At 33.0% G+C, this 26668-nt stretch overlaps 1 protein-coding gene across 5 annotated transcripts in view; it reads right to left on the minus strand.

Annotated features, from left to right (window-relative positions):
- EXOC6B (exocyst complex component 6B) overlaps nucleotides 1-26668 on the minus strand; it is a 603818-nt gene that overhangs the window by 291291 nt on the left and 285859 nt on the right. For all 5 annotated transcript variants that reach the window (XM_079111444.1, XM_079111442.1, XM_079111441.1 and 2 more), the window contains 6 exons: nucleotides 21668-21739; nucleotides 20821-20918; nucleotides 18966-19071; nucleotides 17992-18101; nucleotides 15864-15975; nucleotides 7825-7959 (listed from right to left, as the gene is read on the minus strand). In XM_079111444.1, the coding sequence (XP_078967570.1) occupies nucleotides 7825-7959; nucleotides 15864-15975; nucleotides 17992-18101; nucleotides 18966-19071; nucleotides 20821-20918; nucleotides 21668-21739 (633 nt within the window). The remainder of the gene's footprint in view (nucleotides 1-7824; nucleotides 7960-15863; nucleotides 15976-17991; nucleotides 18102-18965; nucleotides 19072-20820; nucleotides 20919-21667; nucleotides 21740-26668) is intronic.

Genomic DNA, 26668 nt, shown 5'->3' on the forward strand with positions numbered 1-26668 from the left:
TAAAGTGGTACACTTTTTACAACTGATGAACCAATACTGAGATTTTATTAACTAAATTCTACAGAGTACAATAGTGTTTATTCTTTTTAATACTCATATCTATGAGTATTAAAAAACCCACTGTCATGTATTCACCATTACAATATCCTACAAAACAGTTTTGCTAATCTAAAAATTTGCTGTGTGTCACCTCTTCATTGATCCAATTGTCCTCCAAATCCTGGCAACCACTAATCTTTGTATTGTGTTCATTATTTTGCCTTTTCCAGAATGTCACATAGTTAGAAACACACAGAAGACAGACTTTTCAAATTGGCTTGTTTTCATTTACTACATCTTTTCAAGCCTTGATAGATCATTTCCTTTTACCATTGAATATTTCATTGTATGAATCTGCCATAGTTTGTTTATCCAATCATCTAGGATATTCTGGTGGCCTTGAAGTTCTGTCAATCATGAGTAAAATTGCTGTAAATGTTTTACACGTAGGTTTCTTCATGGACATAAGTTTTCAACCCATTCATTCTACACTAAGGAGTAAAATGCTGGATCACATGTTGAGACTGGGTTTAGCTTTGTAGAAACTGTCTTTCTAAATGGCTGTACCATTTTGTGCTAGCATCAAAACTGAATCGACAGTCAATGTTGATTTAGCATTTGGTATTGTCAATGGTTTGGATTTCAGTCATTCTAATAAGTTCATAGTGGTATTTCATTCTTGTTTTAATTTGTAATTCCCTAATGAAATATTATGTGGAAAAACATTTCATGTACATATTGGTCATCTGTATATCTTCTTTGGAATTTGTTCAGAACTTTTCTTCATTTTTTAATTGGTTTGTTTGTTTTCTTCTTGTTGAATTTTATGAGTTCTTTGTATATTTTGGATACAACTCTTTCACTAAATATGTGTTTTGCAAATATTTTCTCTCAGCATGTGCCTTGTCGTTTCTCTTGTGTCTTTTCCAGAGCAGAAAATTTTAACGAAGTCCAAATTATCAATGTTTTATTTCATGTGTCATGTTTTTTGCATTGTATCTAAAAATCATTGCCAAACCTAAGGTTACCTAAAGAATCTCTTATCCTATCTTGTAGAAGTTCTATGGTTTTGTGTTTTACATTCAAAGTTTACATTTTCAGTTTATTTTTGTGAAAGATGTAAGATCTGTATCTTGGTTGTTTTCTCTCCCCTTTTTCTTTCTTTCTTTTTTCTTTTATGCATGTAGATGTCCAGTTGTTCCAGCACCATTTACTGAAAAAACTCTACTCCCCATTAAATTGCCTTTGCTCCAAGTCAAAGATGAGTTAACGACATCTGTATGGATTTGTTTTGGGCTAAATATTTTGCTCCATTGATCTATTCAGCTATTGCTTTGACAGTACTATATTATCTTCATTTTTAAGTCTCAAATTCAGGTAGTATCAGTCTTCCAACTTTGCTTTTCTTCAATATTTTCTTGACTGCTCTGGGTGTTTTGCCTTTCTGTGTAAATTTCAACTGTCAAAGAAATAATTTGCTGAAATTTTGAAAGAGATTGCATTAAATCTATCAATTGTGATGGGAAAAATTTAGATCTTGATGATATACAGTACCCCTGCCCCCAAAAACATGGAAAATAGCTCCATTTATTTATTTATTTATTTATTCTTTGATTTTTTTCATGAGAGATTTGTCAGTTTCCTCAGATATAGTACTTTGTTTAATTCATATCTAAGTATTTTATTTTTTGGTACTAATATAAAGGGTATTGTCTTAATTTCAAATTCCAGTTGTTCACTGCAAGTATAAAAGAAAGCAACTGACTTTTGTATATTGAATTTGTGTCCTTAATCTTCCTATAATTAGTACCTCTAGTTAGTCTGTAATTTCTTTGGGACGGTCTACATAGTCAACCATATTATTTGCAAACAATCAATGTCTTTGATTTACTTTTCTTGTTTTATTGAATGTTTAATAAGAGTGGTATAGGAGGACAGGTAATTCTTGATCTTAGCAGGGAACTATTTAGTATCTCACCCTTAAATATGATATTACCTTTAGGTTTGTTTGTCTATGCTGTTTATCAAGTGGAGAAAATTTCCCCTCTATTCTAATTTGCTGAAAAGTCATTACCATAAATGCACATTTTTTTTGGCATCCATTGATATGGTTGTATCTTTTTTTCTGATTTAGTCTGTTAATGTGATGAATTACATTAGTTTATTTCTGAATGTTGAACTAGCTTTGCAGACCTGGAATACATTCCTCTTGGTTGAGTGTATGCTTACTTTTATATATTGTGAATTTGTTGCCGTTTTTTAAAAATCTGTACCCATGTTCATAAATAATATTGGTCTATAGTATTTCTTTGTTATAAAATCCATTTTTTATATTTTGGTGATGCTAGCCTCATAAAATGAGTCAGGAAAATGTTTTTCCCTGCTACTGTTTTCTGGAAAACACTGTTGAGAATTCATGCAAATTCTTCCTTTGGTAGAGTTCACCACCAGTGAGTCCATTGGTCCTGCTGTTTTCAGTTTTGTCAGGTCATTAATTATTGATCCAATTTCTTTAAGAGATAAAAAGATATTCAGTTCTATTTCTCCCTGTGTGCATAGGCACGCTATGTCTACTACAGTTCGGATCTTCACCATACCCTAAAGACCTATGTGTTAAAGGCTTGGTCCCCAGCTTGTGGTGCTATGGGGAGGGTTGGAAACTTTGGGAGATGGGCCACAGTGAAAAGAAGTTAAGTCACTGAGGTGTACCCCTGAAGATATAATGGAACCCTAACCTCTTCCTCTGCCTCTTTTTTTACTCCCAGTCACCCCGAAACATGCTCACCATGATGAGCATGGCTCACCACAAGCCCAAAGCAATGGGGCCCATTGGTCAAATACTGAAATTTCCAAAACTGAGTTAAAATTAAATTTTCCTCTTTTTAAATTATCTCATGTATTTTGTTACCGTAATGGCAAGCTAACACAATGTGTTTTAAGAAACTTATCTATTTCATGTGGGTTTTCGAGGTGTATGTAAGGAATTGTTTGAAATATTCAGTTATTCTTTTAATGAACATGGATGGGATTGGTATCAATAGTTTCTCTTTCATTTCTATTACTATTAATAATTTTCTCTCCTTTTTCCTTGATTAGCTGATTCAAAGTGTAATAGTTTTATTGGTTTTTTTCTAACAATCAGCTTTTGATCTTATTTGATGTTTTTGGTCCACTTAAATTAATTTGTGCTCTTAGTTTTATTGTTTCCTTTCCTTTGCTTATTTTAGATTTAATTTGCTCTTCTTTACCTAATTTTCTAAGGTGGAACCTTAGATTATTGAATTCAGATTTTTCTTTCTTTTGTAACACATGCTATTAATGCTGCAAATTTTCCACTACCCAATGCTTTCACTACATCCCATGAATATTGATGAGTTGTGTTTTCATTTTTATTTAGAACAAAATATTTTTAAATTCCTCTTTAGATTTTTTTTCTTTAACACATTTTTCCTCAGAATATATTACTTAATCTTCAAAAATTTTGAGATTTTCTAGCTATCTTCCTGTTATTGATTTCTACTTTAATTCTATGTGGTCTGAGAACAAGTTTTGTTATGATTTCTATTTCCAACAATAAATTTTAAGGAGTGTTTTACTCTCCAGAACATGGTCTGTCTTGGTCACTGTTCTCTACAACCTTAGAAAGAATTTGTATTTTGCTCTTGTTTGATGAAATATTCTATATCAATTAAATTCAGTTGATTAACGGTACATTCAGTTCAATTGTATCCTTCCTGATTCCCTGCCTTCTGGATTTGTCACTTATAGATAGAAGGGTTTAGTAGGAATAGATATTGACATATGAAATATCTTTTAGTATCTTTCAAAATGCTTTTCTCGTTTGATCTTTTAAAGCAGGGAATAATTTTAAATATTTTCCTAATACTATTTAAGCCTGCATTCCTAACCTACTTTAATCCCTCATTTTTTGGTATATACTTTTTGTTTCATTCTCATTTGTGATTTTTACATCTATATTTATAGTTAATGGTTCATATTATTTTTTGTGGTTTCTCTGTATTTTGAATCATTTTATGCTGAGTTTGAAAAAGAACTGAAACATGTTTATTCTTTTCCTATGATCTGAATAGTTTATTATATAGCAATTATCTGTTTCTTGGAATCCTAAATGAATTCACTGTTAAAATCATCTGGACCTTGCCCCATTTTAAAGGCTTTCACAATGTTTTCATTCCTTACATGGCAACTAGTCAATTTAGATTTTCCATATCTTTTTGAATCACTTTTAGTTATATATTCTTCTATAGGTCCTCAAATTTATTAAATTTATTAATTTATTTATTAGGTTATACAAACTCTTCTGGGTAATTTCCTCTCATTCTGAATATTGAACAATGGTGATTTATTTATTCCTTCTTTCCCTTTCTTTGCTACCTGTCTAGTCCAAGTGACCACTCTCTCTTACTGGATTACTGCAATGGCCTCCAAACCAAGCTCTCTTCTTCTACGCCTACTGACTTACAATGTATTTATTTTCCATATGATAACTAGTACTAACCAACAAAAGACAAAACAGATCACCACTCTTCACCAAACATCTAATGACTTCACATCTCATTTCAGAAAAAAATCTAAAGTATTTACTATGACTTAGAATATCAGAAATCATCTGACTCCTTACTACCTTGTCTCTTACCACCTGCACAAGTATTAGATATGACGGTTAGACTGACTCCCTTATACCTACCACTATATAATTCTCTTTGGTTGGAATGCATATCCACAAGAAATCCAGATGACTCAATTTTTTATGTCATTTGGTTCATTTATTTTTTCCTAGTTCTTACCATCACCTGATACTATGTAAGATTTATCATCTATAATTCATTAACATATAAGCAGAAAACTCATTTATTTTGTCAATGCCTATAACATTGATTGGTATCTAGTATATACTTTATAAAAATTTACTAACTTGATGAGAGAATGAATGCATTTTAGGTAATATTGTAGTGCTTTTTGCATATTTTTTGCATATTTCTTCATAAAACTTACTGTTTTCTTCCCTGTAGATCATAAACTATAAGTCCAGGGACAAAGTACTTTTTCTTTCTTTCCCCAAGAATCTACAACAGGTCACATGGTAATTATGCAAGCAATATCAATGATGTTGTAAGTTAATAAACATCTTCATTCTAATAAGACATAAGAGAGTGAGGAAAATCTTATGAACAAGGAAAGCTAAGGATGCCAGCTGGATTATGTCACATATGGCACGAACGAGAGGGAACTCTGCAAGAAAATACCTTGAAAACCTCCTAATTCTTGCTGCCCCTTTTCCAGCATAAAGGTTTCCATCTGCAAGGGAAAGTTTTCTGGAAACAGTAGCTTAGGAAAATACACAACATGTAACTGTTATAATTGCCATGTTTATATTGAGTTCTGGGTTAGCTAGTCTGAAACAAGCCTGGTAAAAATAAACTTTCAATGTGTTTTAAGCAATCAGTGTTTCCAATAAGCACTGTCAACATGACCTTTAGTGGCTCCAGAACTTCTCCTTTACTAAGTATTTAACTGGCTCTTCAACCCCTATGGCTTCCTGTCTAGTTGTCATTTTCCCTCAGCATTTTAAATGTTGGAGCAATAACAAAACACACAAGTCATTCTTTGAGAGGATTTCTGAACATAACTTGAAAAGCTCTAGAAATTAAAAAAAAAAATTAAAAAGATTGAGACAGGTCAGAGAAAGAGTGCCAGTATATACAATACATTCTCCATATGATAGACAAATATAAATGAATGTTCCATTCTAATTCCATAATTCCCTCTTCTCTGTGTAACAGTGAATTATAGTTTCGCTCATATTTTCTTGCCTGGAGAAATTATGGCTTTCACAATTGAGGAAACAGAAACATTTTTGATAAAGTTATTACCCATGCTTTATAATACTTGTAATTCTTAAATAAACTGTCTAAGGTCATTCTGAAGCTTCTAACATTCTTATCATATTTTCAAAGTCATTCTCATGAAACTCAGAAATTCTTTTCTTCACTAAAAGAGAATCAAGGGTAATATGGTCAATCCTCTGTATACAGGCTTACATCTGTGGATTCAATAATTGAAAATATTTGAAAGAAAATTCATCCATAGTAAACATATACACATTTTTTCTTGTCATTATTCTCTGAATAACAGAATGTATCAACTACCTATATAGCATTTACGCTGTATAAGACATTATAAGTAATCTACAGATGATTTAAAGTATCCTAGAGGATGTGTATAGATTATAAACAAATAAAATACTTCAACCATTTATACAAAGGATTGGTACTCTCACAAATTCTGGCATCTGTGGGGCATCTTGGGCAGATCCTTCATGAACACCAAGGGATAACTGTAATTAGACTTTACTGAACAACTTGAACAGAATGACATGAAGAAAATATGTTATACATTCAATTTTGTTTTAAGTAATTTTATTGGTAATATAAAATAATCATGGTCACCAAATGAACATGTAACTCAGTCTAGTCACTAACTTAATCGTATAGATACACAAAAATTATTTTATATTTCAATATTGTACTTTTTTCTTACCAAAAGGTTTTTGATCTCTCATAAAATATACTGACAGTATAAATCAATTTTGATTTCTTCTCTTGCACATACTATCAACAAATAGGAATCAACAAATGGAGAAAAAAGATCAAAGTATGGGAAAAGGTAGACATTAGGGAAAATAAATCATGGTCTCTACTACTACATATCTAGTTATTATCAATTTCTACATTTCAAAAGAGCAACAGAACTTGTTTAAAAAAGAAAACAACTGAATAAGAACACGAAAAACTCAAACCATGTAGGCTAGTCTTTATGTTAGAATCCACGTTTCCGGGGCTGGGGTTGTGGCTCAGTGGTAGAGCGCTTACTTAGCATGTGTGAGGCAGTGGGTTCGATTCTCAGCATCACATACAAATAAATAAAGGTTCATCAACAGCTAATAAAAATATTTTTAAAAAAAGAGTCCATGTTCCCTATTACTTGTTCTGGTTAATTCCTGTTTTAAGCTCACATAGCAATATAAAAGAGTTAATTAAGGCTCTTCTAAGCTAAAATGTTTACTCTCCAGAAACTTACCTACCAATTATCTTTCTTCTCTACCAGAATGTCAGTTTTCCCATTTTATCCAACAATGGATCAAAACTAAAGATATGATCTTGCAAAATAATTATAAAAATGCTAACTATAATAATAAGGGATAGAAATTCCTCACAAAAAATGAAGATTTTTAAAATCAGACACAGTAGAACAGCTAAAGAGAAATTTTTAGTTATATAGATGACAGCCATAACCAGGATTATTTAGATCACAATTTAGAATTCTTTTTTTTTTTTTTTTTTGCGGTACTGGGGATCGAACTCAGGGCCTGTGCTTGCAAGGCAAACACTCTACCGACTGAGCTATCTCCCCAGCCCTCAATTTAGAATTCTTGAGTGTGATGGAGTCGACTTAGGAAATAGTGATTTTCATATATAAAACACAAGGAAGGGTTTAGAGGACACAGTTATATATTTTTATTTTTGTTTGTTTGATTAGTTTGTTTTGGGGCTGTGTTTTGTTTTAGTTTAGTTTAGTTTAAACACTGAAAACTAATACGGGTATTCATTTTTCAAAGAAAATAAAGAAGGAAAACAAAACCCTTCATAAGTACTTATTCTCAAAGGCATGTTATAAATTATCCTGAGAAAACAAAACCATGTTAATAGAATGTTCCAGCCTATGTACACTAGCACATTTTCATAGTACTGAAGGATCTCTCACCTTGAAAGTTGTGGTGCCATAGAGTTTGGTGGTGTGGACTGTTTCTGGAAGCACATTAGTGATGTTGGTGATGAATTCTTCCAAGTACTTACAGGATTTCTCCAAGTGTGTTGTATTTATAATAATTTGGACAAGCTAGAAAACAATAAGCATAAGTAAAAGTAACTTGAATATCTGTCCCCAGGTTGAATGGCTCAATATGAACACACTGATATAAAACAAATGAATGGCACCGTGGCAGCGGCCATCTACATCCTGTACAGGGTTAAGTGCAGTATGGCTTACATTGTACTTTCTCCACAATCATTTCTCTGACCTCCCAAAACGTTTTGTATTTCTCTGCATTCTAACAACACTCTATTTTAAACAGTTTGCTTCTGTTTTAAAAAGCTAGACTGAGAACAAAAGCTGCTACTCTAACGTAGTACCTGCTAATAAATAACTGCCAAATGAATTAACAAACGAGATCCCACTAAAACAACAAGAATAACTGAAGTAGCAATAAGAAGTTTCAAAATTAGGCCTGATGAACAGAGAGATGTTAGAATAGTAAACAGTATATTAAGAAATCACATTAGTTTAAGAAAGAAAGATCATGGGCATTAAAGTCAGAGAAACAAGGGCACTAATCACTTGACAAATTATTGATTTTGAAAAGCAAGGCACTAAGCAACTCAGTGAGACCCTGTCTCTAAATAAAACACAAAATAGGGCTGGGGATGTGGCTTAGTGGTTGAGTGATCCTGAGTTCCATCCCCAGTACCCATTCCCCCCAACACAAAAAAAAAAAAAAAAAAAAAAGAAAGAGAGAGAGGGAGAAAGAGAAAGACAAAAGAAGTAGTACTTACTACTTATTTCTTAACTATAAAACTACTGTAACTTTTCATATTCCCTATAGTGTAAAAGAATGGAATCTTTTTGGTCTCTCTACATTTAACTTTTCACTTTCACAAGACTATATCTGGCAGCAGGTATGGGAAGGTTCAGAGTACGACATTACAGGCTAATTTAGGCCATCTTTTAGTCTAGTGAAATACTGAGTAAGGGGGAGGGTGGGAAGATGATACAAAGGGAAATTAGAACAAAAGATGAAGGGGGCACTACACATACTACAAATGATACTTCGAAACACTGTTTAAAAATTGGAATCATACTTTGATAAAATCATTGTGTCATGTTGTAGAATGAGTAAACAAAAATGAGTAAGACTGTAATTAGAAAGAACATTCATATCTCCTCCACAACACCCAGCACAGGGCTTTAGCACTCTTGTTTACTCAAAAAGATCACAAGTTCAAAGCCAGCCTCAGCAACTTAGGGAGGCCATGTCTCTAAATAAAATATAAAAAGGGATGGGGATATGGTTCAGTGGTTGAGTGTCCTGGATTCAATACCCAGTAACAAAAAAAAAAAAAAAAAGTACACATCAACTCATAATGATCATGCTTTATAAAGTAATGAGTTGAATTAAGAAAATAAAGTAACCACCCTCTTTAAAGATCAGTCTGAAAGTCTCAGGAAAACTGATGCTTTTGAAATACAATGACAAGGGCAAAGACAAACAGATGAAGTTCCAGCAAATTCTCTTAGATGAAAAGCTAGGGCAACAGTGGGTCCAGCCCTCAGTATGATTCCCCATACTCATCAGACAGGTGCATATGCATCAGCAGCCACTTTCTCTTCATCCAAAAGATGAATCTGGAGACTTTCCAGTTTTGAACAGATGACTGCTTATCTTCCAAAATGTTAACGGAAACATCAGACTTTTAGTTTTTCAGTGCTCTAGGGAAAACACCCACCAAAATAAGCAATTTGTCAACCTTATTCTTTCATCATCTTTCTCCTTTAGAGACGGACAAAAATCATTTAAAAATATTTACACTGTCTAAATTAAATAATGCTTCTTCCTGAGTAGGAAGGAGGCTACTGACAAGGTTGTCTTGATATGGAAGTTAGAAAAGTAAGAGAGTTAATTTGGAGAATTTCTATTTTAAAATTAGCATTATCTATAGGGAACACATTCTGACTATCAAAAGAAATTCTAATAATAAGGAGGAATCATGTCATGTTATTGAAATAAAAAACAGTAGCAGTCAAAGAGAAAATTGTCCTGTTTTGTAGAATATTGGCAGTTAAAAACAAAAAGAAAAGGAGGCGGCTTCACTGGGTACAGTAGTAATTTCCCATGACTTTTTAGAGATCTGTCAACATAAAAAGATCACCATGAATTACATCAATTGGCTGTCAGTCACTTTTGAAATGTTTCATTGCTGAACACAGAATAGACTATTAAAACACTCTAGGATTAAAGAAGATACCATGTCATTTTCAGAGGGAATAGTGCCTATTAATGAGCTCTAAGTGATCTCTACTCCTGAATGACAGCTACCACAATCCTTACAAGGGCATTTTCAAATATAAAGTCAGATGTTGGGAGATAATTTTGAACTTAAAGATGAAATGAAGCAATTTCAAATATCGACTTTCACCCCAGTTTGCATTCCTTGGATATTTTTAATCCCCAATTCCCAATCCAAACTGTCCTTAATGTTGTTTCAAGGACATGGAACTAACAATAGATTAGGTATTAGTTATCTTTCATATCAAGTTCTATGAGAACCATCCAGAAAAAGAAAATATTACAAAGCATAATCACTTCTCACAACTTTGACAGAAGTCACTTAAGTAAAAAACCATTTTAAGTCACTTAAGTTAAAAACCATTAAGAGCAGACATCCCCAACCCCATCTCCCACTTTCCTGGTACTAGAGAACATCCACTGTGAAAGACTTAGAGTACACTCTGGAGATCACATCTCCTCCAAACCTGCTACAAAGAGCCCAGTGGAACCTGAACCATAATGACAGATGTTCTATTTTTGAAAGATTCTAGGAAAGAAAGAATCATCATCTTCACCATCTAAATCTAATTCCTAAATTGCAAGAAGAGGTTTGCATTCCCAACTATAACTCACTACTGGAGTACACACATCTACTTATATTTGAACTGCCTTTTGCTTATTTTTCAAAGTAGAATATCAGTACACTGAGGCTTAAAGAGCTTCAACCCAAAGCACGAAAATAAGAAGTCACATGCTCTCATTGCCTCCAAACTTTTGGATTTACAAAAGGAAAAGACCTAAAGAGAAGTACTGGTTCTTTCAAAACTGAGTTCCCCTAAGACTTCAAGGAATTTTATTTTATTTTCACCACAGTCAAGGTATAAAAAGCTGTGTCAACTACTCATTTTACACCATATCAAAGACTAAAACACCTAAAATATTAAAATACACAGACCTACTCATTCCAAATTCCAAGGTCGAATACAAAGTTCTACTTAATAAGACTTATTAAGTATAAAACTAATAACTAATAGCACAGCTGTTAATAGGGACTGGGGGTAAATGGTAGGTGAGAGATAAGAGGACAGAACCATATAGTCATCAAGCTGAATTAACTGAAAACAAAGCATAAATGCAAAGCATTGGTCATTTCTTCAGGTTTCCTGGCACTATAGTAAATAAATATAAATACCCAGTATGGTGTCATTAATAGGAAACCTGAACATCTTTTTTTTTTTTAGATTTTTTTTTTATTGTAAACAAATGGGATACATGTTGTTTCTCTGTTTGTACATGGCATAAAGGCATACCATTTGTGTAATCATACATTTACATAGGGTAATGTTGTTTGATTCATTCTGTTATTTTTTCCCTTCCCCCCACCCCTCCCACCACTCTTTTCCCTCTATACAGTCCTTCCTTCCTCCATTCTTGCCCCCCTCCCTAACCCTAACTCTAACCCTAACACTAACCCCTCCCTCCCCCCATTATGTGTCATCATCCACTTATTAGCAATATCATTTGTCCTCTGGTTTTTTGAGATTAGCTTATCTCACTTAGCATGATATTCTCCAATTTCATCCATCTGCCTGCAAATGCCATAATTTTATCATTCTTTATGGCTGAGTAATATTCCATTGTACATATATACCACAGGGAAACCTGAACATCTTTAACTTTACCTTAAGAACCTACCCATGTATTTTCTTTCTTTTCTTCTCTCTTTTTATCAATTAAGAGCCTACTAAGTGTCAAGGAATTGGGATACAGCTATATATAACTGTACACAAGGTACCGGACTTCATGAAGATAACAGTAAACACATATATTTATAAACATATAGTATAATGTTTATATTATAATAACCACTATGAATAGAAACAAGAATAAAGAACTAAATGTTTATGCTAGTTCTCACCTTTTTTGAAATAGGAGGACCAAGGAAGGATTCTTTTAAGGAAATGACATTTCAGTAGTGATTTAAAGGTATAATTTTTTATGATGTTTATTACATAAATTCTTTTTAGTCTAATTTATATCTTAAAGTTTTCTATTACTATATTCTTCACAAAGAAGTGGGATTTCCTTTGATTCATGTTAAAACTTTCTTTTAATTGCACCTACTATAGTCTGAGTGATAAACTGCATTGTTTCATTTTTGTCCTTAATACTGATATTTTGAAATTAATGTAGAATGAAAAAAACAAAGGATTCGAAATTTTAAAAGCTTATTTCACATCATATTCCAAAAGAAAACTTGTTTCAAATTTCTTAACTTGAAGAAATTTGAAGAACTTAAGGGCTTACTTGCCCTTAAAAGTTATTCATATTCGTTATCTGTCATCATCTGAAAATTGAGATAATAACATCAGGGTTATGCCAAAGAAATAGTAAATGTATTCTTTTTTTGTTTTTGTTTTTTGTTTTTTGTTTTTTTTTTTGCGGTACTGGGGATCGAACTCAGGGCCTTGTGTTTGCAAGGCAAGCACTCTACCAGCTGAGCTATCTCCCCAGCCCAGTAAATGTATTCTTAATAACTAAATATAAATAATGAAGTATTAGATATAAAATATAGATAATTCCTAAGATTCTTATTGATTTTTATTATATCTTAATATATCTTAATTATTATATCTTATTATAATTATTATATCTTAATAAGATTTCTTATCTTTCGACTTCTCGTAATCAAAAATTTTCCTTTTTGCACTAGACCAGACAACTACTGCCTGCCCAGACCTCTTAACAATGACAACCGATGCACTATTTCACTATGATCCAGGCACTGTTCTAAGTATTTAGCATGCTCATTTAATCCTCACAACAATCCTATGAAATACATGCTATTATCCCCATTTTACACAAAAGCCAAGTAGTTTACCCAAGAATATATGTATTCAGAGGAGGACCATGATGGGAACTCAGATGGTCTATGTTAGGACATCACCTCTCAAGCAGACTTCAACTGCTCCTTCCACAGACCTAGAAGAAGCAGGTGTAGGAAAATAGCTAAAATTGCTCAATCAACTAGAGAGAATGACATCAAATTTGAGAGAACAAGTTCTAATGTTGAATTGGCTCAACATGGGAAAGTAAAGAACACACACACACACACACACACACACACGAAGCCAGTGTGCAGAGGGAAAAGAACAGACCATAGGAGTCAGAAAAAGAAGAGATATCAAGATATCATATAATCCCAAAACAAGATTGCCAGGTAGACAGACATTAGCTTAAAAGGAACTTTAAAGTTCTAAGAGAATTATCTTACATCCTTATACAGAATTTTATGAGTTTTATATGCTTATAATTCCATTATTTGAGTGGATCTCTGCTTCCTGACACAGAGCCATTTCTAACTAGAAAATCTCCATGTTGCTATATACTGCCTGTAAAATCTCTATCTTTGTTAGGATGAAATAATTAAATCAATATGAAAGGTAGTTCAATTGAGTAAAAGGGAACCATTTTGGAAAAATAACCCAGATTTATGTCTCATTTCTACTATTTTGCTAGCTGTATGACCTCAGGGGCAATCTCCCTGAACTTTAATTATACCTTCTATAAAATGGGAATAATAACACATGCCAAGCCTGCTTCAAATGTTACTATACTAAATGAAATTGTATTTGTGAGTGGGCTTTGAAGAATATAAACTGCTCCACAAATGTTACCTATTATGATGATGATTCCAGATGTGAAATCACTTTAGTTACTTTTAAGGATAAAATGTCTTCTCTTTCCAGAGGTAAACGGTAAAGCTCTTCAAAGATTTTCTGGGTTGGTAGGGAAAAAAACACTTGATGTGTGCATGTGTCTATACATTATACACCATGATAAGACCTAAAAGAAATTAATTTGTGTAAAATGTTCCTTCAATCCCATACACAGATGAAAATACATTTGCCTAAAAACATCCAATGACTTAGGAATAACTATTAGCATTCCATGAAAGAGTGACAAAAATTATAATGTGGTTTTTCCTTAATGAACTCCAACTGCTTCTTCCTATCATCATCTGATTTGTACAATGCCTGTGTAAACAAATGGGGTTAGGAAAACCCAAGCTGCTTGAGTTACGTCTTTCTCTTAAGATGTCACAGTAAACTAAAGACAAAGTTACAACAAAACTGGAGAGTCTTCTGAGGCCAAAACTGTTTGTATCACACCATGTCCTTGCTAGTCTACTTGTTTTGAAATGGTTTTAAAGAAACTGCTAAAATGAATTGCATGAGAAGAGTTATACAAAGAGTTACAGGTCTCAGGATGCAGCTCGGTGGTAGAATGCTTGCCTAGCACGGGTGAGGGCCCTGGGTTCCATCCCCAGCACTGCAAACATGCACACACAAAGAGATGAAGAGATAATTCACAAAATAAGTTATACACTTCTTTTCCTAATAGAGACTGAGAAAAGGCAAACAGTATAATTTAACAAAACACAAGAATTTTCTAATTTTTACTCCTACTTTCCTTTTTTTATAGGCCTGATTTTGAAAAGCAGTTAGCCCATTTCCATGAATAAAGGCAATACCTGACATTTCTATACCACATAAAAGGAAACCCTAGAAAACTGAGGGAAGTGTCTTAAATCTTGCCTGAGGTGAATATGAATTTTTAAAAAACAGGTTGTTATAAGTGGAACTCAATCACTGCCAATGTCCTACCTTGTAACATTTTTTTAATCTTAATAAAAAGAAAGAAAGTCACTCCAAAATCAGAAGTAGATGCTCACCTGGTTTCCAGCTGTCTTTACCTATAGGTCAGTATCATTAACCATTTGCTGAATTTCACCATAATCTTTGACAGTATATATTTTAAAATGTCAATTTTTTCCTAGAGCAACTGACATTGAAAGTACACACCTCCATAGGTATAACAGATGGCCAACAGCCTTTCCCTTTTCTTGTGGAAAAGAAAATTTCTCCAAGCTCCCACTTTTGGCACTATGCTTCAGAGCATGACAGGTTGAGGGCACCACACAATCCTGGGTCTCCAAGAGAAAGAAAACTTCATATCTTTCTAAATTTAAAAAACTACACACCTATGAGCCAAAACTTTGGTTTGCCAAGATACTATTCCCAATGTAAGTACAGCATCTCTTCTCTCATCATGACAGTATGTTATCTATTGCCTTTGCTCACATTTCCTCAAATCCAAATCCCCAGTCCTTTTGCCAAATATTATATGCTAATACATTACCTTACCACTCATGTACATGAAATATGACAGAAACAAAAGCTAAGTCAATCATTAAGCAAGGACTATTGAGTACCATTGTCCTTGGTAAAAATAACTGAAGCAGGTAAAATGTGATTTCATATTCTATGTTGTAAATGCACTGCAATTCATTTGGATAGGAATTTGTTGTCAACTATATCCTCCCACTGGAAAAAAAATTATGATTAATGGCAAGTAATACAAAATCATTGTAAGAACACCAGAAAGGAAAACCAGTTAATCTAACGAAAATGAAAGAATCCCTTTTTTAGAAAGGATCCTGTTTTAGAAAAAATAATGTATTTCTCAAAAGTAATCAAAGAACAACAAATTTCATTTTGTACTTTCACTATGAGGAACCTATCAGAAAGAGGATAATAAATCACGTAGAAAGTTATAATCCATTCACACATAAGGCCCAGAGCTTAGGACATCTTTTCACATATTGACTTGGCTACCTTCATTAGAGCTACTTTACCTCAGTAAGTCCAATATTCTTCCTTTTAATGACATTTTGCAGAGAGTTGCTCAGAGTCCTGGTTAGTAACAGGTTCGTAGATTTACGAATCATGTCATCAACTTCAGTGGAGCTGGAAAATAAGTATCAAGGTCGGTCATGGCAGGTAGAATTATTTTGGTAAACAGAGCGCTGGTGGGGTTTGTAGTAATGATAATAAAATAACAGTAATGAGCCAGGTGGGGTGGCGCACACCTGTAATCCCAGCAGCTCAGGAGGCTGAGGCAGGAGGATCTTGATTTCAAAGCCAGTCTCAGCAAAAGAGAGGTGCTAAGCAACTCAGTGAGTCTGTGTCTCTAAATAAAATACAAAATAGGTTTGGGGATGTGGCTAAGTGGTCCAGTGCCCCTGAGGTCAATCCTTGGTACCTTCCCCCAAAAGCAATAATAATAGTAATGATGCTAGTAACAGTAGCAAATATTATTGACATTAGAGTGTTTGTTCTCCTGAATGCCTTCCAAAAATTCTCTTTGCCTTTCCTTTTCAACAGCTTGAATATAAGGTTTTAAATACTTTTCTTTGTTTGTTCTTATTCCTGCTATTTACCTGGATTAGGGGGGTCTCAGAATCTTAAATCTCTGGTTTGATGTCTTTTGTTATTTTTTGAATACTCTCAGCCAACATCTCTCAAAATATTTCTACTTTCCTCATCTCTTGGATTTACTGTTTAAAATTGCTCCACGGATCTTGGTACATCATTTCTCCTCCCCACTTCTCATTTTTATTTTTGTAGTGCTGGAGATTGAACCCAGGGCCTCACACATGCTATGACAGCACTTCCCACCAAATAATGTACATCCCAGCCCTCGCTTTTTCTTCTTTATGTGTCACTTTGGGTAACTTCTACTGACGTATCTTCAGATTCACTGATCATTTCCTAAGCTATGTCAAGTGTGCCAATGAATCCCTCAAAGATATTCTTTGTCTATAAAACTATTTCATATTTCCAGCATTTTTATTTGACTCTTTCCTATAACTTCCATCTGTGTGCTAAAAGTTTCAATATGTTCATGCATGTCATACTTAATGGATAATTCCATCTCTCTCCTTCTGTTGAGCCCTCCATGTGGAGGATAGAATAAATACAGGCAGGAATTGAGCTGCATTTGAGTTGTGTTGTTGGTACATTATCTTCAGTGCCTCACAGATTTCAAATTTCTTTAATGGTAGAACAGGCCTGCTGTGCATGGTAGAGCCTCAGAAGGCTTTTTTCCATAGTGGTTCTGTACCATCCCTGTCTTTCAGCTGTATCGGCATGCCTCCAACACAGAAGGTATCTCTCTCCCCCCACATCCATGACCTGTCACCAGTATACTGCTGCCACCTGTTACTCAGTTCTTGCTGAGCTGTGAGGGAAGTTTTCTTTTGCCCTGGCCAGCCTCATTCTTAAGTGTATCCTGTGTGCCTGATGCTCAGAGGTGTTTCTGCCTTCTTTCAATTGTAGAAGATCTCTTAAGTGTTTCTATCCACAACAGGTCTTTTTAAACATTCTCAATTTGTGTTAATGTTGGCTCCTATTTAGCTCTAGTACGTATCTAGTATGTATCATTAATTATTAGGTCCTTTAATTAGATGAGATACTCCTTGAAGACAGAGACCCTATTTTTAACATCTCGCTGTCTTTGCTACCAAGCAGCATCTAACACATAACACAATGACCATATTGTATGGTAAATAAACCAATAAATGAACAAAGAAAGAAGCCCACAGTCTAACACATTCAGAAACATGCACATAAGCAGAGCAATAATGTTTCCAAAGAATTTTATCTGCTCCTCTTCTTCTGGCCTTAAAATTTCATCGAGTAGAATATTAAAGTTAGTATGCTATGCTACAATTTTCCAGTGAGTTCTCCTTAATAGAAGTATTAAAATACAAATCTATTAAAAAATAGAAGATAAGATAGGTAATATAAATGTTAAAACTATTGTTATCATCTTTCCCTTTCCATTGTAATTATAAAAATAAAACTGCCATATAGGAAAGGGCTAATATTAAGACTCAAAATTACAGATGAAGGGCCTATTGAAAATTTTGCAGAATATTTATTTAGAGAGAGTCACAGTCTTTTCACTCTTTCATACTGTACCTTAAATGAAGATCTTCTGAAAACTTCAGACATGCGTAGATAAATTCTTTAATTTGGTTGTAAACTTTTGGCACAAATTCAGAGAAAGGAAACTTTTTGGGGAATAGTTGCTGTAAATGCAAGAATTAATGAAAGCGAGTCACAAACATACAATGGATATACTTATACATTATTTAAAACGCAAGTGGAACTTTCTTCAACACTGGAAACTTTCTGCTTAACAAGCTCAAATTTAAAACAATATCTTCACAAGTTTTCTGATGCTAAAAAAAATAAGGCTTTAATTAAAATAAAACAAAAACCCATATGTTCTTTAACATGTAGGGAAGGCTAAACAAACTGTGGCACATACATGTGGCACATAAAAAGAAATGAACTACAGATATATCCAACAACTTGGACAAATCTCAAAAGCATTATGCTATTAAAAGAAGTCAGTTTCAAAAGGTTATGTACTGTATGATTCCATTTGTATAGCACTCTGAAAAAAGCAAAGTAGATGGATAGGGACCAGATTAGTGTTTTCAGATATAGAAATCAGGGGAGCAGTTAATCAGAATGGGGCGGCATGAGGAAATATGGGGGCATGATGGAACTGTTCTGTATTGTTATGGTAGTAAAGACACGACATGATACATTGTCAAAAGTAACAGAACTACATACCCTAAAAGGTGCATTTTACTGTGAGTTCTAGGGACAAATGGCATTAAGAGCATAATAAAACAGGCATTTCAAAGTAAACCAAATTAGAACATCCTCAGCAAACCGTTCAGAGGTTAATTGGACCCCAATGCCATCTACTGATTGCCAAGTCAGGGAATTCTGTTCTTCTGACCACCAAAGAGAGTCCTTGAAAGTGTGTTAGAATTCTAATCCACTGGGGAGAAGTCATCATTTTCAATGAAACTGACCTAATGAAAGTTCCTACAGAATGTCAAAACAACCAGGGAAGTTTATTCAGAAGCTTTCCTTACCTTTTCCAGCTCTGTATCTTGGAATGGGAATTGTCCTACCACCTTTTTATACATCTCCTCACTTGTTACTGGTATGGGACTGTAGTTATCAGAATCAAGTATGTTTCTATAAAAAAAAATAATGAAAGAAAGTAAGGGAGGGAAAGAGAGGTGGTGGGTAAATCACAAGCAATTTTATGATGAGTGCCAATGGCCAATGGCTATCTATATACCACAACTTCAAATTTATATTTCCCAGTGCCTATTATATATATGTCTTCTATAATACAGGTTTGAGATAAAATTATCTTTTTATTTTTTATTTCCTCATTTTTAATTGGTGCGTTATAGTTGTACATATTGATAGGATTTTTTTTAATTTCAAACATGCATATAAAATCAATTTTTAAAGCATCTTTTAAAGGACTTTGTTTGTTTGTTTGTTGCTGGGGATAGAACCAGGACCTCATACATGCTAGGAAAGCACTTTACACTTTACCCAGTACTAAAATCAGTTTTTAAAGAAGACAGGAAAGAAACCATGCTCTGAACAAATAGAAGACAATTGCAAATGTAATCTCATAATATGTGAGATTCACAAATGGGACAGAAAATTTTAAGGCAAGTGAGAAGTAAACAATGAAAGAATGTGTACTCTAGAAAAGACAAAGAAGTTGTTTCTGTTTTCATAAGATATATGTGATAACAATTGTTTTTTAATCCTGCCCTAGATATTCTAACTTTTAAAACTGACAGGTAGAATAAGTCACTTCTAGAATAAATCCAAATTGTATTCATTTACTTCATCTATTACTCTACATTAATCCTGCATTTTTTTTTTTTTTTTATCTATAAGTTCTCCCTCCTTAACTAGACTGGGGTTCTCTTTTTTTTTGCGGTGCTGGGGATCGAACCCAGGGCCTTGTGCTTGCAAGGCAAACACTCTACCAACTGAGCCATCTCCCCCGCTAGACTGGGGTTCTCTAATAGCAGAAACCAGCCTACCAAATTCAAACCAAGAGACTCACTGAAGGCACCAGATTAGAAGCACCTAAGATTGCAGCTTTATCCTGTTGTCTAATTTCAGAAAATCCTCTAGAGATAACCCTCCCCAAAAGAACAATTATCACCATTAGATAAATATAGACTTTTGGAAATAGTAGTATTTATATTAATATACAAGTGAGTCTGACTAAATGAAGATCAAGGTTATATTCATCAACTATAAAAAGTAGTATTAAAAGAATCATGTAAGATCTTAAAACTATAATAATGTGAAAGCAGGAGAAGCTAATCAGGGGAAGGCATCATGCAAAGGCAAGAAGATCACTTAAAGAAATAAAATTTAAAAAGAAGAAACTCTAATGAGTTGGCACTGGGTATGTGCCTAGAAAACAGTCCCAAGACACATTTGTGAGTAGAAAATGTAAGAGAATAACTTTCTTATGGTGTGCAAGTTGAAATGACTCTTCAAAAAACATGGTTTAAGTAGTGGACTGTATTAATCCCCCATTTCTGAACATGAAGAAGAAAGATAACAGATAACATGACTGTTTCCTCAAAACAATTTTCCAAAAGTCTAAATTATCCATAAAGGCACAAATGTCACAACCATATAAGTGAGTTGTAAAACTAGGCATGATCCTCAGAAAAAACTAAAAATTGGAATAAGACAAAAGTTGATCCAGATGGTATGAAAGACTGGATATCTTGGGAACATCATTTTTGGATATCAACACATTTAATCTGAATTCTGGAACATAACCTGGAGTAACTATAAAATTATATGCCACATGTTCTTGCTGTCTATCACATGTGAAAACCCTGTGCATAAAGATGTGCATACACACTTTCACATGCACGACTAGTGTCTTACCTGAAAATTCCTGCCCACTTCTTCAGTAGGGTTTCACTATACTGGTCTCTGATTTCTAATAGCATGTCAAAAAGTTGATTTACAGGAAAACCATAAACCTGAAACAAAGTAAGAAAATACCTTCATTTTCCAAGGTGACTTTTTTAAAAAACAGGAGGGATCAGCCACTAAAAGACATTTTGTTCTTTGGAAAACAATTTAAACGAAACCATGGATGGTAAAATCTTCCATTCCGACTTTAATATTTTGTGTTTATTTCACAAAAATTAAAAGAAACATACCAAAATGACTAAGCCAGTCGGAAAAAAATAAAATTATAAAAATTAAAATCAATATATGCTAGGTATGCCGTCAGCAAAGTTCTTCCTTTGACTCCTCTTAACTCTCATTGCTTAAAGCAGCAGCCTTCAGAATAAAGAGAGGAAATGAAGATGCTACCACTCTCACCACATCTAAGCTAGCCTACTGAAGATACTATATGGTTCAAATCAACCATCATTATTCAAGGTGGTTCTTAACCAAACTACAAAGTCATTCAGGTGCCAATCCCAAATTAAGAACATTTTAAAATACTAATGTGGTGAGTGGTTTAATTAATTGATTTGACCTGAGAGAAAAAAAGGGGGTGGGAACTACTTATAAAAACATTAAAGTATGAAAAATCACATAAAAATATATCACATACAAGGTGAAATCTAGGAAATGCTATAAAAAGATAAAAAGGTCTAGCTCTAGCGAAAAAAAATTCTAAGAACTAAACTACTTATTCAAGCTTATGTAGACATGATGAGAGTCAGAGTTGATGCACACTAAGCTAGATGAGCATATGTAAACAGAACTCACATACCTGAAGTGTATCAGCAAAAAGCACAATAAGGTTCTTCAAATCTAACACAAGGTTCGGATCAGAGCAGTAAGACTAAAGAAAAAAAAGAGGGAGAGGGGAATCTCTTAATGATGAAAACTATAACTAAATTTTTATTTATTAAAGTGATTAACACGCCACTTGGTGAATACTCTTGTAGAAAGGTCCTAACCATTTCTTGGTACAAAGTATCAACAGAGTCAGTCAGAGAAGATCTGGGTAGAGTTCAACAGCAACAATGCACATTTTTTAGCACTTGGATATTAAAACATACACTTTAAGTCTTTGGTCAAAAAGAAAACAAAATTGCTTCAGATTATTTTTAAATAACAATGAAAAAAATAAGACAAAACCTTAAGATATATGGCTAAAGACACTTTCAAAATAACTTTATATCTGTATATGCAAACATTAGAAAACAAAAAAGATCGAAAATAATCAAACTAAGTGCAGAACTCACGAAACTAGGCTGGGAAGCAAATCAACCATAATTAAATCAATAAATGAAACTGATAAAATTAAAAGCAGAGAATTAATGACATAGAGAAAACATGAAAGAGTTAAACATTTAAACCAAAAGTCCAAATTAAAAATAAAATAGTAGCACAGACTAATCTTAGGCAAATCTGGTTATACAAGAGAAAACAAACAATACAGAGAATACAAAAGAGCAAATAAACAAAAATACAGAGGAAAATTCTAAAAATTATCAATAGGGCCCATGTGTAACCTCATATCAATGAATCTGAAAAGTTAACAATGTAGAAGATAGTTTCTGTGGGCAGGATAAAAAAATTATACTACTTTTAACATTCATTGATTTTAGATATTCAGATTTTTCTCAGTTATCATTGTCACTTTGCTGTACTTGATCTCAGTTCCTAAAAGAGGTATGATGAATTTCCCCCAATGATGAGGTCTGTCAGTTTCTCTTGTTACAGATTTTGCTCTTTATAAAGAGCTCTTGTCTTTTTGATAGGTTAAAACTAATAATAAAATAATAAATAATAATAATAATAAACCTAACAATAAAAAATATTCCGTCTTTCTTCCACTTGAGTTTCTTTAACTTCAATCTTATTTGCCTCCTGTCATATTGCCACTTCAGTTTTCCCTTTTCCTTTATTATTAATTTATGACTACATCCTAGTAATCATACTACAAAACTTCCTAACTCTTTGACATTTCTTGGGACAAATGACATATTAGGACCCATTCAAGTCATGCCATTTTAAATTTTCTATATACAATGATTTCCTTTTAAAATTTTCTTTCATGTTTCTATTATATAAGAACATTTTAATGATGTTATAGTGCTTAATAACTTATATCCTTTCTGTCCACTCTTAAAGTAATCTAAGTCTTCACTAAAATATTTTTGAACATGATCTCTCTCCTTTTGCATGAATTGTTAGTATCATTAAACATTACAAATAGTCAAATATTTAGTTATGTGGATTACAACTCTATGAATGGTACTCATTTTTGGCACATAATTTATTTAATCTGATTTCATTTTATATTTTGGATTTCCTTCTCATTTTTGCAGAAGACCAATAAGAATCTTTCAAAGATAGGATGGATAAAAGTAAACCATGAATTCTCGTTTTTGAAAATCCCTTTCTTTTGCTCTTCAACTAAAACATAAAGGATCAGATATAAAAATTTGTCTCCTGTCATCTATCTGCTTGACCCTTAATCCTTTCAACCTCAAGAATCTGGTTTTGTTTACTACAGGAAAATTTTTTTTCTCTTATTTTATTATTATACTCCCCTCATTTATCACTATCTTTTCTTTCTAAATCTCTTAACAAATATATCCCATAGTCTATATCAATATCCATGTTTCTTAGTTTTCCTTTTGTGTTTCCATCTCTCTGTGTCTTTGTCCTATATCTTGGAACATACATTTGATGTCATCTTCTTGTTCACATCTTGCTCTTGCTTCTCCATTTAATATTTGAATTGAATTTTGCTGACAGACATAAATTTCAAAGAATCCCTGTTTTATTTTGGATTTAACCTTCTTTGGCCTGTTTTCATCATTTCCCTCTTTCCTATATTTCTTAAAATTATGAATATAGTAGACATAAACAAAAATGAATAAAGCCTGTATGTACAATTTTGCCAGTCCAACAAAACACAACCCCAGCAGTATGTCAGACCCTCTTGGGGACTTTAATCACAACTTCATCCTCCTTAGTCACAGAAACAACTTTCTGACTTTGATGATAATCATTCTCATGTCTTTCCTTACTTTTTTATTTGTTTGTATTTTTTTAATTAATAGACTTTATTTTTGAGCATTTGTAGGTCTCTTATTTGCTCTTGGCTTTAGCACTGGCTTAAAAAAATATTACAATCAGGTCATAAGGTACCCATCCTCCCAATAATAAAACTATTGGCATTTTGGTTGCCATTAAACAAGATCTACTGAAAAATCTTAAAGGAATTAATACCTTTATAATAATAACTCTTACTATTAATGAACATGGTGTGTCTCTCAGTTCTATGTTGATCTTCTTTAATTTGTCTCTCAATATTTTTAGAATTTTTCTCCATGGTGATCTTGAGTATCTTTTGTTAGATATATTTCCAACTAATTCTTACTTATGCTATTGTATAAATTTTGTCTTTCAAATTTAAAATATTTCAACTTTATTCCAGATTTATAAAAACATGAGAAATTCTATATGATGATTTTTTAATCCAAGAATCTTAGTAAACCCATCTATTAATTATGATTTTTATTAATTCCTTTGAATTTTCAATGTATCAAATCATATCTGCAAAAATTACAAGCTTTTTTTCTTCTCAAAAATTTATACTTCTTACATATTTTATTGTCCTTACAACACTGCAAATGACTTCAAGTACAATACAAAAATAGAACTAATGGCAATTAAATATATTACAGGTTTTTGAGAATGGTTTTTATCACATTAAGTTAAATCAAATTCTTTTTTCATAATTTACTGAATTTATCATAAATTTATGGTGTGTTTTATTAAATGTCACTATCTAGTATTCTAAGAAACTATCATATCACCCATGATAGCACAGGAAAGTTAAAACTCCCATATTTGAAGTACAGTATCTAATGAATTCATATCACCTTTGCATCACTGTAATACTGAAAAATCCTGAATGTAACTAGAAAAAGTCAGAGACAGAATGTATTGCTAAATTTCATTTCTAAGTGAGATGCACTGTATAAACATTTACCATGTTTGAAATCAGCACTGAGAATACTGCATATATTAATACATGAAATGTTTTATCTTTCAAAATAGTTCAATCTATACTAATAATTCAATCAGAAAAAGGTAATTTTAATGGTCACATAGATAACTGGAAAAGAAATGTTTAACATTTTTTGTTTTTTGTTTTGGTGGTGCTGGGGATTGAAAACAGGGCCTTGTGATTGATAGGCAAGCACTCTATGAACTGAGCTATATCCCCTGCCCTGTATAACATTTTTTATGGACAAATAATCACTCAGATGTAGTGAAATACAATTAGCATCTGTGGCACCAATCATTTTGTCTCTTGATGGATAAAATGGTTCAGTGAGTCAATCTGTGAAATGTGAATTATTTTTTAATAACTCTGTTGACACATAATTCCCATACAGTACAGCTTTCCCATTTAAAATGTATAATTCAATGGTTTTTAGTTTTTGTACAGCTGTTCCTCAGTACCTGTACTGATTGCAGGAACCCTATATCAATTATATCCATTTTAATTTATAGATTTATTGCACAATAAAGTTATATCCCAAATTTGGTGTAAAGGAGTACACAGGGTAGGAGGGATATAATAAACTGATTCTTCATTCTCAAGCTAACCGAGAAGAAAAGGATAAATAATTATTGTATTTTTAAAAGATTTAAAAGGATATGCATGCCCAATAAGAAATTAAACAATATAATATCAAATATAATAATTATAACAGTGTTTATTGGCTCCAGGAAAGTGGGGAATTAATCATTCAATCTAGAAAAGACATATTTTATTATATGATAAAAAGTGATCTTCAAAATACATAAAGGGCAGGATTCAGTTATGAACTGGATATTGTGTCTCCCTAAATTCCTATGTTTAAGTCCTAATCTATCCTGGGGCGATATGTGGGGAAGGGAACTTTGAAGGTAATTAATGCCAAATGAGGTGATTCGGTAAGACCCCAATCCGATGGGATTGGTTTCCTTATAAAAGGAGGAGACATGAGAAATCATTTTCTCCCTCTCTCTCTCTCTCTCTCTCTCTCTCTCTCTCTCTCTCTCTCTCTCTCTCTCTCACCCTCCCGCCCTCCTCCTGCCTGAAAGCACACACTGAGTAAAGGCCAACTGCTGAACTGCTGACAGGCAAAAGGCACTCATCGGTATGCCAAGAGAGCTCTCACCAGGAACCAAACATGTTGGCACCCAAATATCCAATTTTCATTCTCTAGACCTGTGAAAAACTAAATTTCTATTGTTTAATCCAGCAGTCTATGGTATTTTGTTAGAACAGCCCAAGTTGAGTAAGACAATAGATAATTACAATAATGCTACTGGAAATGACGAGTCATTTCAAAATAAAGATGGAAGCCAATCTCATACCTGGTGCTAAAATAAGCATTTTTATGTTTGTGATATATATGTAAGAAAAGGTAACTACAGAAGAACTAAACTCAAATACAGACAAATAATGACATATTCTTTGGAATAAAGAAGATAAAATTTACAAAGTAAAACATCAATTTAACTATATAAAAATTTTAGATCTCCTAAAAAGCTGCAGAAAAAATTAGAAAAAAAAAAAAAAAAGCTGCAGAAAAGCAGAGAACAGACACATGAAACTAAGAAACAATATTTACAATATCAATCACACTGAGTTAACTTTCAGATTGAAAGTTAACATCTAGGCTTGGTTAGGAGATAATAAAATATTTTAAAGTCTGTTAAAATATGAAATAAAGGTCAGGTCGTCTCCTGCTTC

Source organism: Sciurus vulgaris (assembly GCF_902686455.1).
Source record: "Sciurus vulgaris genome assembly, chromosome: 14".
NCBI classification, from domain to species: domain Eukaryota; kingdom Metazoa; phylum Chordata; class Mammalia; order Rodentia; family Sciuridae; genus Sciurus; species Sciurus vulgaris.